General features: G+C 53.9%; 1 protein-coding gene across 3 annotated transcripts in view; it reads right to left on the bottom strand.

The window, feature by feature from the left end:
- ap2a1 (adaptor related protein complex 2 subunit alpha 1) overlaps nucleotides 1–12026 on the bottom strand; it is a 41540-nt gene that overhangs the window by 21316 nt on the left and 8198 nt on the right. For all 3 annotated transcript variants that reach the window (XM_061225273.1, XM_061225274.1, XM_061225275.1), the window contains exons 6-11: nucleotides 10945–11204; nucleotides 9699–9867; nucleotides 6684–6821; nucleotides 5292–5474; nucleotides 3593–3690; nucleotides 477–708 (exon numbers count right to left, since the gene is read on the bottom strand). In XM_061225273.1, coding sequence (XP_061081257.1) covers nucleotides 477–708; nucleotides 3593–3690; nucleotides 5292–5474; nucleotides 6684–6821; nucleotides 9699–9867; nucleotides 10945–11204 — 1080 coding nt within the window. The remainder of the gene's footprint in view (nucleotides 1–476; nucleotides 709–3592; nucleotides 3691–5291; nucleotides 5475–6683; nucleotides 6822–9698; nucleotides 9868–10944; nucleotides 11205–12026) is intronic.

Here is a 12026-nt window from a genome sequence, read left to right as displayed (position 1 = left end):
TAAGTGTTACAGGTAGGGGTTAGGGTTAGGGGTTAGGGTAAGTGTTAGAGGTAGGGGTTAGGGTTAGTGTTAGAGGTAGGGGTCAGGGTAAGTGTTAGAGGTAGGGGTTAGGGTAAGTGTTACAGGTAGGGGTCAGGGTAAGTGTTACAGGTAGGGGTCAGGGTAAGTGTTAGAGGTAGGGGTCAGGGTAAGTGTTAGAGGTAGGGGTCAGGGTAAGTGTTAGAGGAAGGGGTTAGGGTAAGTGTTACAGGTAGGGGTTAGGGTAAGTGTTAGAGGTAGGGGTTAGGGTAAGTGTTACAGGTAGGGGTCAGGGTAAGTGTTAAGAGGTAGGGGTTAGGGTAAGTGTTACAGGTAGGGGTCAGGGTAAGTGTTAGAGGAAGGGGTTAGGGTAAGTGTTACAGGTAGGGGTCAGGGTAAGTGTTAGAGGTAGGGGTCAGGGTAAGTGTTAAGAGGTAGGGGTCAGGGTTAGGGCTCACCAGGACGTCGGTGCTGGCGATGGAGGACAGTTTGAGGTACTCGACGGCTCTCTGCTGCAGCTCCACGTCAGAGTTGCGGATCTGGCTGTCACTGCGCAGCACCTCCTGGATGGTGGGCTTGGTCTCGGGGAACAGGTTGATGAACTTGATGTAGGCGGAGAGCAGCAGGGCGCGGGTGGGTACCGAGCACAGGTGGAACTTGGAGTGCAGCAGGTTGAACTGCACCAGGGGACTGGGAGGGAGCGAGGAAGGGGGGAGGGAGACGGAGGGGAAGGAGGGGGCAGAGAAATGTTGTATCCAGGCAACCATAAGAAAGACAGAGGTTTTCACAAGGACAGGTGAACACGAGAAGGAACCCCCGTCCTTCAACGACATCACTTCCTGTCCGCCCCGTGCCCCGAACACTTGAGCCTCACGCCGAGGCCTCCATCCACCTCTGTGCCGCATGTATGAACCCAACTGATGCTGAACTACATTATATGGATTTTCCCCAGTGCTTGTCTAAGCCAATTAAAAATAATTATAATAACTACAATTACACAGGAAACAAAACAAAAAGAAGTAAACATATCCAATTTTTACTTCGACAAACACTTTTATAATGCGTGTTATAAAGGTCTGTGTTGGAGCACAGGGCCGAATGAAAATGATTCCAGCTTGTTTACAAAGACGGCGGTAAGGAAAGTATAATGTTAGGTATAACATGCATCACCTTTCTCTTCCTGGTTTACGTATCTAAAACGCCCACAAAACGTTGGCAAAGGGCGATTAAACTGTAATTTAGTTATTTCTAAGACTTTATTTTAAAGAAATTAAATGTATCCATTTTAATTCAGAATCATACTTTGATGACATTAGTCACAAATGTCATATGGGATAAGATTAATTAAAATTAATTTTTCGCTATTATTACCACCCAATAACCAGTAAATATAAAAGGCAGTAGGTTACGGGTCCACGTGTTCAAGTCTCTTCCACAAAACGTGTGCTGAGAAAATGTTGAGAAATCATCCAATCTGGAAACTGTCTGAAAATGCTTTCTACTAGACACCACACTGTTCTTGAGTTCAACTCAATCAACTTAAGTTATGCATTTTCACTCCAAAAAGTCTAGCCTTGCGTTATCTAGCCTGACGGAAACGGTTACCTGCCGTCATTGACCCAAGTACAGAAGGGAAGGGACTTTTAACAAAATTGCAAATGGAATCACAGTATTGGTCTGGGGAAAACACTGCAATTGGATTATTTTCCTGAATCTTTCAGCCCTACGTATGAGACCAGTGCGGTGCCCGACAGTGAGGCGACACAGCCGAGAGGAGACACAGCCGCGAGGAGACACAGCCGCGAGGAGACACAGCCGCGAGGAGACACAGCCGCGAGACGACACAGCCGCGAGGAGACACAGCCGCGAGGAAACACAGCCGTGAGGAAACACAGCCGTGAGGAGACACAGCCGAGAGGAGACACAGCCGCGAGGAGACACAGCCGCGAGGAGACACAGCCGCGAGGAGACACAGCCGCGAGACGACACAGCCGCGAGGAGACACAGCCGCGAGGAAACACAGCCGTGAGGAGACACAGCCGAGAGGAGACACAGCCGCGAGGAGACACAGCCGCGAGGCGACACAGCCAACACAGCCGCGAGGCGACACAGCCGCGAGGAGACACAGCCGCGAGGAGACACAGCCGCGAGGAGACACAGCCGCGAGGAGACACAGCCGAGAGGCGACACAGCCGCGAGGTGGGGCACCGAGAGGCGACACAGCCGCGAGGAGACACAGCCGCGAGGAGACACAGCCGCGAGGAGACACAGCCGAGAGGAGACACAGCCGAGAGGCGACACAGCCGAGAGGCGACACAGCCGAGAGGCGACACAGCCGCGAGGCGACACAGCCGCGAGGAGACACAGCCGCGAGGAGACACAGCCGCGAGGAGACACAGCCGCGAGGAGACACAGCCGCGAGGAGACACAGCCGCGAGACGACACAGCCGCGAGGAGACACAGCCGCGAGGCGACACAGCCAACACAGCCGCGAGGAGACACAGCCGCGAGGAGACACAGCCGCGAGGAGACACAGCCGCGAGGAGACACAGCCGCGAGGAGACACAGCCGCGAGGAGACACAGCCGCGAGGAGACACAGCCGCGAGGAGACACAGCCGCGAGGAAACACAGCCGCGAGGAGACACAGCCGCGAGGCGACACAGCCGCGAGGAGACACAGCCGCGAGGCGACACAGCCAACACAGCCGCGAGGAGACACAGCCGCGAGGAGACACAGCCGCGAGGTGGGGCACCGAGAGGCGACACAGCCGCGAGGAGACACAGCCGCGAGGAGACACAGCCGCGAGGAGACACAGCCGCGAGGAGACACAGCCGCGAGGAGACACAGCTGAGAGGCGACACAGCTGAGAGGCGACACAGCCGCGAGGAGACACAGCCGCGAGGAGACACAGCCGCGAGGCGACACAGCTGAGAGGCGACACAGCCGCGAGGAGACACAGCCAACACAGCCGCGAGGAGACACAGCCGCGAGGAGACACAGCCGCGAGGCGACACAGCCAACACAGCCGCGAGGAGACACAGCCAACACAGCCGCGAGGAGACACAGCCAACACAGCCGCGAGGAGACACAGCCGCGAGGCGACACAGCCAACACAGCCGCGAGGAGACACAGCCAACACAGCCGCGAGGCGACACAGCTGAGAGGCGACACAGCCGCGAGGAGACACAGCCAACACAGCCGCGAGGAGACACAGCCAACACAGCCGCGAGGCGACACAGCCAACACAGCCGCGAGGAGACACAGCCGCGAGGCGACACAGCCAACACAGCCGCGAGGCGACACAGCCAACACAGCCGCGAGGAGACACAGCCAACACAGCCGCGAGGCGACACAGCCAACACAGCCGCGAGGCGACACAGCCGCGAGGAGACACAGCCGCGAGGAGACACAGCCGCGAGGAGACACAGCCGAGAGGCGACACAGCCGCGAGGAGACACAGCCGCGAGGAGACACAGCCGCGAGGAGACACAGCCGCGAGGAGACACAGCCGCGAGGAGACACAGCCGCGAGGTGGGGCACCGAGAGGCGACACAGTGTGGAGAGCCCCCTCACCTGGAGCGCGGGTCCCCAGCGATGAGGTTTCCAAACTCGCCCAGGATATAACCTCCCACTTTCACCATGTTCTCATGGCAGGCTGGGGCCTGCAGAGCCTGGGGAAGATAGAGCGACATCACACACATTTACACTTTTACACGATACGTACACATTTACACAATCTTTTACACGGCACGTACACATTTACACACTCTTTTACACGACACGTACACATTTACACACTCTTTTACACGATACGTACACATTTACACTCTTTTACACGATACATACACATTTACACACTTTTACACAATACATATACACATTTACACACTCTTTTACACGATACGTACACATTTACACACTTTTACACTTACGCACACTTTCACACACTATTTTACACAATACACACACATTTCCACACTCTTTTACACAATACGCACACATTTACACAATACATACACATTCACACAAACACAGATTTACACAATACACGATCATTTAGACACACATTTACAGAATACACACACATTTACACAGTAATTTACACAGCCAACCCGCTGTCGTAGAGCGACATCGCACACATTATATCATGAACAATAAACAACACCAAGGTCACGACTGGAGGACTTATTTTGTTGTGGGTGAAGTCTGGGTTTGGCGCCAGTTGTAATCTTTAAGAAAAAGACCTTTGAATATCTGTTTATGGAAGGCGATGTATTATTTTCCTGCATTAATGCCACCACAGCTCTGAGACAGGGATATTTATTTTCTAAAATTTCCAACTCAACCATTCTCCCCCATCTCGTTTAGGTTGATAAATTAGATCTTTGCAGGGCCCTTTTTTGGAGCAAGCTCCTCTTATTAGCTGAAGATGACATCACCATTGAGCCAGGCTAGTTCGCTTTCCTGAGGCAAATCTTGGAAAGGAAAGCCACCTGACTGCATGTCGCCATGCAGCCAATCCTTGAGAAATAATCGCCAATCAAAACAGCAAATCGGTTTTGAAACAATGATATTTTTTCATATTTTTTGGCGGGGCAGAAAACTTGAGGTGGGGCTCTTAAAGTGAGTCGTGGATTTCAGAAAGCTGCCGTGAGCAGCAACTCTGCTCAGATTTACTTCTTCCACAGGAATCAGCAACTGACCAGCCTGAATCTGACTGAACACGCAAGGTCTCACCTAAATCAAAATGGAGAAATTGTATTTTGAATGTGTGAGATAATACTATAAACCATGTAAAGTGAATGTAGAGGCCGTCACCCCAGTGATGCTAACCTGGATGTAACCACCTTCCGCCATTTTAGAGGATGGATTCAGAAAGACTATTCTCAATTCTCTTAATGATAAAAACAGTAGGTATGTCCCAGTGACATCAATCCAAATGGCAGATTTGGTTTTGAAATCCAGGCCACACCTATTAGAATAAGAACACTGACAATTTGGTTCACAGCCCGTTAATTACCTTGTATTTATACTATGTAAATACCAGGTACTAATTGGGTGACCATTTTGATTTCAGAGGCAAGTACAAAGAAACGGGTTGATGTACATTGTACATCAGAGTACTTGGCCGACTCACTTTGCTTTATAGTCGCCTACTTACCCGTGAGAGCATATGAGTACCTAATAAACAATACGTGGCTGTGCACTCACCCAGTCAATACTTTGTTAACAGGCTGTAAAGTGAAGCGTTAGGTGAGGGCTGGGTTCGTACCTCGAACACAGTCTTGGCGGCGTAGCCCTGCACGTCGTCCCTGTTGATGACGATCTGGATGACCCTGTACCACACCTCCTCGCTGACGTAGTCCCCAGCGATGCGGATCAGGTTGAGGATGGTGTCCACGTACCAGGAGTAATCCACCGCGTACTTCTCCGCCAAAATGGCCACCTTCAGAACCTGCGTGAGGCCGGACGTGTTATTGAACATCGTGCTAACTGAACACCCCACGCAGTAACAGACCAAGGACAGACACGCTACTGAACATCAAGCTAACTGAACACCCCACGCAGTAACAGACCAAGGACAGGCACGCTACTGAACATCGTGCTAACTGAACACCCCACGCAGTAACAGACCAAGGACAGACACGCTACTGAACATCAAGCTAACTGAACACCACACGCAGTAACAGACCAAGGACAGGCACGCTACTGAACATCGTGCTAACTGAACACCACACGCAGTAACAGACCAAGGACAGGCACGCTACTGAACATCGTGCTAACTGAACACTCCACTCAGTAACAGACCAAGGACAGGCACGCTACTGAACATTTAGGATGTGCCAAACAGACAGAACACACAGACCGAAATTGGGGGGGGGGGGGGGGGGACAAAAAACTATAATTTAAGTGAATGGATTTGAATACAGATCCGCAAGTATTTGGATAATGATGGAATTTTAAAAGGCTGTAATTCCTACGCAATTCACTCCCTCTGGATATCAAATTAAAGAGCAGACTCTCAGCTTTAATTTATGCATAGGTATATCCATAGCGAGTGCAGTGTAGTAATTAGAGCCTGTTAAAATGATGTCACTGTCCAAATACTTATGGACCTTGCAGCATAAGATTCAGGTCACGCAATGGCTGTTAGCACATCTTGCGGTGAAAACCCTTCAACATGCCAAAAAGACACTGAAATTCCAAATTGAAAGTGAGAGAGAAGGATAGAGGGAGAGGGGGAGAAGGATAGAGGGAGAGAAGGATAGCGAGAGAAGGATAAAGAAGAGAGGGGGAGAGAAGGATAGAGGGAGAGAAGGATAGAGAGGAGAGGGGGAGAGAAGGATAGAGAGAGAGGGGGAGAGAAGGATAGAGGGAGAGGGGGAGAGAGAGAGAGGAGAGGGGGAGAGAAGGATAGAGAGGAGAGGGGGAGAGAAGGATAGAGACAGGAGAGGGTGAGAGAAGGATAGAGAGAGAGGAGAGGGTGAGAGAATGATAGAGAGAGAGGAGAGGGTGAGAGAAGGATAGAGAGAGGAGAGGGTGAGAGAAGGATAGAGAGAGAGGAGAGGGGGAGAGAAGGATAGAGGGAGAGGAGAGGGGGAGAGAAGGATAGAGGGAGAGGAGAGGGAGAGGAGAGGGGGAGGAGGAGGGCGTGCTGGTGTACCATCTCCTCCCTGATGGAGTAGTCTGCATTCTCCAGGTAGCTGAGCATCTCGGCCACGATCTGCTTGGCGTTGCTGCGGTCGCACATGGCGTACAGCAGGTCGGCCGCCCTCTGCCGCACGCTGACGTCCCTCTCCGTCTGCAACGGGCACGTTCACACACAACGCATCACTTCCTGCCGCACGCTGACGTCCCTCTCCGTCTGCAACGGGCACGTTCACACACAACGCATCACTTCCTGCCGCACGCTGACGTCCCTCTCCGTCTGCAACGGGCACGTTCACACACAACGCATCACTTCCTGCCGCACGCTGACGTCCCTCTCCGTCTGCAACGGGCACGTTCACACACAACGCATCACTTCCTGCCGCACGCTGACGTCCCTCTCCGTCTGCAACGGGCACGTTCACACACAACGCATCACTTCCTGCCGCACGCTGACGTCCCTCTCCGTCTGCAACGGGCACGTTCACACACAACGCATCACTTCCTGCCGCACGCTGACGTCCCTCTCCGTCTGCAACGGGCACGTTCACACACAGCGCATCACTTCCTGCCGCACGCTGACGTCCCTCTCCGTCTGCAACGGGCACGTTCACACACAGCGCATCACTTCCTGCCGCACGCTGACGTCCCTCTCCGTCTGCAACGGGCACGTTCACACACAACGCATCACTTCCTGCCGCACGCTGACGTCCCTCTCCGTCTGCAACGGGCACGTTCACACACAACGCATCACTTCCTGCCGCACGCTGACGTCCCTCTCCGTCTGCAACGGGCACGTTCACACACAACGCATCACTTCCTGCCGCACGCTGACGTCCCTCTCCGTCTGCAACGGGCACGTTCACACACAACGCATCACTTCCTGCCGCACGCTGACGTCCCTCTCCGTCTGCAACGGGCACGTTCACACACAACGCATCACTTCCTGCCGCACGCTGACGTCCCTCTCCGTCTGCAACGGGCACGTTCACACACAACGCATCACTTCCTGCCGCACGCTGACGTCCCTCTCCGTCTGCAACGGGCACGTTCACACACAACGCATCACTTCCTGCCGCACGCTGACGTCCCTCTCCGTCTGCAACGGGCACGTTCACACACAACGCATCACTTCCTGCCGCACGCTGACGTCCCTCTCCGTCTGCAACGGGCACGTTCACACACAACGCATCACTTCCTGCCGCACGCTGACGTCCCTCTCCGTCTGCAACGGGCACGTTCACACACAACGCATCACTTCCTGCCGCACGCTGACGTCCCTCTCCGTCTGCAACGGGCACGTTCACACACAACGCATCACTTCCTGCCGCACGCTGACGTCCCTCTCCGTCTGCAACGGGCACGTTCACACACAACGCATCACTTCCTGCCGCACGCTGACGTCCCTCTCCGTCTGCAACGGGCACGTTCACACACAACGCATCACTTCCTGCCGCACGCTGACGTCCCTCTCCGTCTGCAACGGGCACGTTCACACACAACGCATCACTTCCTGCCGCACGCTGACGTCCCTCTCCGTCTGCAACGGGCACGTTCACACACAACGCATCACTTCCTGCCGCACGCTGACGTCCCTCTCCGTCTGCAACGGGCACGTTCACACACAGCGCATCACTTCCTGCCGCACGCTGACGTCCCTCTCCGTCTGCAACGGGCACGTTCACACACAACGCATCACTTCCTGCCGCACGCTGACGTCCCTCTCCGTCTGCAACGGGCACGTTCACACACAACGCATCACTTCCTGCCGCACGCTGACGTCCCTCTCCGTCTGCAACGGGCACGTTCACACACAACGCATCACTTCCTGCCGCACGCTGACGTCCCTCTCCGTCTGCAACGGGCACGTTCACACACAACGCATCACTTCCTGCCGCACGCTGAAGTCCCTCTCCGTCTGCAACGGGCACGTTCACACACAACGCATCACTTCCTGCCGCACGCTGACGTCCCTCTCCGTCTGCAACGGGCACGTTCACACACAACGCATCACTTCCTGCCGCACGCTGACGTCCCTCTCCATCTGCAACGGGCACGTTCACACACAACGCATCACTTCCTGCCGCACGCTGACGTCCCTCTCCGTCTGCAACGGGCACGTTCACACACAACGCATCACTTCCTGCCGCACGCTGACGTCCCTCTCCGTCTGCAACGGGCACGTTCACACACAACGCATCACTTCCTGCCGCACGCTGACGTCCCTCTCCGTCTGCAACGGGCACGTTCACACACAACGCATCACTTCCTGCCGCACGCTGACGTCCCTCTCCGTCTGCAACGGGCACGTTCACACACAACGCATCACTTCCTGTCGCACGCTGACGTCCCTCTCCGTCTGCAACGGGCACGTTCACACACAACGCATCACTTCCTGCCGCACGCTGACGTCCCTCTCCGTCTGCAACGGGCACGTTCACACACAACGCATCACTTCCTGCCGCACACTGACGTCCCTCTCCTTCTGCAACGGGCACGTTCACACACAACGCATCACTTCCTGCCGCACACTGACGTCCCTCTCCGTCTGCAACGGGCACGTTCACACACAACGCATCACTTCCTGCCGGCGCGTCGTTTCGTTAGGCCGTATGATTGGTGGACGGATACCGCTACGTTGTCACCAACATTCCCGTATTGCCAGACTTTTATTTTGAATGCCGTCGTTCATTAAAATGTTTAAACGCACAACGACAAGAACACATCGGCAGTAGTAGTCAATTGAGAGCTCAAGGCACGGAAGCCAGTTGATGACACTTTGCTAAAGATAAATACAGATAAGAACGTTCTAGAGTAACGGTTGTCATGACAAACGAGCCAGTGATGAGGTCAAAGTTCAATGAAATTTCATTCTCAGCGACAGGCACAACAGTGATAGCAACGACAGCAAAACTGCCTGTTTAAGTCGTTGTTAACAATGATCAAACGTGATAATCGGCGGTGGCGACCGTCATACACCACCCCACCACGAGCTGGGCTTAAGAGTGAGCGCGGGCGCGGAGCGCCGGACCTTGAGTGCGTTGATGACGGTCTCGATGTGCGTTTTGACGGCTTCGTGGGAGAACTCGGAGCTGGCCAGGGTGCACATGCTCTCCAGGGCCAGGTAGCGCAGGTTGGTCTCGCGGTGCTGCAGGAACTGGCCCAGCTGGTTACAGGCCCGCACCAGCAGGTTGGGTTCACTACACAAACAGAGGGATATCCACAACATCACATCCATCCCATCACATCACATCCACAATATCACATCCACATATCACATCACATCCACACACCCCATCACATCCACAATATCACACCCCACAATATCACACCCCATCACATCCACAGTGTCACATCCACACATCACATCACATCCACAACATCACATCCACACACCCCATCACATCCACAATATCACACCCCATCACATCCACGCACCCCATCACATCCAGACACCCCATCATATGCACCCCATCACATCACATCCACAATATCACATCCACACACCCCATCACATCCACAACATCACATCCACACACCCCATCATATCCACAATATCGCACCGTCACATCCACAATATCACACCCCATCACATCCACAACATCACATCCACACACCCCATCACATCACATCACATCCACAACATCACATCCACACACCCCATCATATCCACAATATCACACCATCACATCCACAATATCACACCCCATCACATCCACACACCCCATCACATCACATCCACAACATCACATCCACACACCCCATCACATCCACACACCCATCACATCCACAACATCACATCCACACACCCCATCACATCCAGACACCCCATCACATGCACCCCATCACATCACATCCACAATATCACATCCACACACCCCATCACATCACATCACATCCACAACATCACATCCACACACCCCATCATATCCACAATATCACACCATCACATCCACAATATCACACCCCATCACATCCACACACCCCATCACATCCAGACACCCCATCACATCCAGACACCCCATCACATGCACCCCATCACATCACATCCACAATATCACATCCACACACCCCATCACATCACATCCACAACATCACATCCACACACCCCATCATATCCACAATATCACACCATCACATCCACAATATCACACCCCATCACATCCACACACCCCATCACATCACATCACATCCACAACATCACATCCAGACACCCCATCACATCCACCCCATCACCCGAGTTTTTTTTGCACTCGCACACGCAAAAGAGACGTTACCTGTCGTAGTGTATGATGAGAGAGATTGCCTCAAACAGAATGGCGTTCTTGGCGTTGGAGTGCTGGACCTTCTTAGACTTGGGCGGCTCCTGGGCCTTGTTGAGGATGGTCTCCAGGCACTCCACCAGCCTGCCCTTCACAGCGCCATCTTCAGGCGGGGGGTAGCACTGCAGCAGGCGCAGCAGCTTGCAGGACAGCCAGGGGGCGGGGACAAAGTAGTACGTGTAGTCCTGAAGGTCCGTGGAAGCAGACGACACGATCTGAGGGAGAGAGAGAACGGCTCACACACTGCGCTCAGGAACATGGTGTGAGGGAGAGAGAGAACGGCTCACACACTGCGCTCAGGAACACGATCTGAGAGAGAGAGAGAGAGCGGCTCACACACTGCGCTCATGAACACGATCTGAGAGAGAGAGAGAACGGCTCACACACTGCGCTCAGGAACATGGTGTGAGGGAGAGAGAGAACGGCTCACACACTGCGCTCAGGAACACGATCTGAGAGAGAGAGAGAGAGCGGCTCACACACTGCGCTCAGGAACACGATCTGAGAGAGAGAGAGAGAGCGGCTCACACACTGCGCTCATGAACATGGTGTGAGGGAGAGAGAACGGCTCACACACTGCGCTCAGGAACACGATCTGAGAGAGAGAGAGAGAACGGCTCACACACTGCGCTCATGAACACGATCTGAGAGAGAGAGAGAGAGCGGCTCACACACTGCGCTCATGAACATGGTGTGAGGGAGAGAGAACGGCTCACACACTGCGCTCAGGAACACGATCTGAGAGAGAGAGAGAGAGCGGCTCACACACTGCGCTCATGAACATGGTGTGAGGGAGAGAGAACGGCTCACACACTGCGCTCAGGAACACGATCTGAGAGAGAGAGAGAGAGCGGCTCACACACTGCGCTCATGAACATGGTGTGAGGGAGAGAGAACGGCTCACACACTGCGCTCAGGAACACGATCTGAGAGAGAGAGAGAACGGCTCACACACTGTGCTCATGAACATGGTGCGAGGGAGAGAGAACGGGCTCACACTAAGAACATTTTCCTTGTCCTGAATCAAAATTGTACTT

Source organism: Conger conger, chromosome 16, assembly GCF_963514075.1.
Source record: "Conger conger chromosome 16, fConCon1.1, whole genome shotgun sequence".
Taxonomy (NCBI): Eukaryota; Metazoa; Chordata; class Actinopteri; order Anguilliformes; family Congridae; genus Conger; species Conger conger.
The sequence above is the reverse complement of the archived record's forward strand: the minus strand, read 5'-3'. Positions and strand labels throughout refer to the sequence as shown.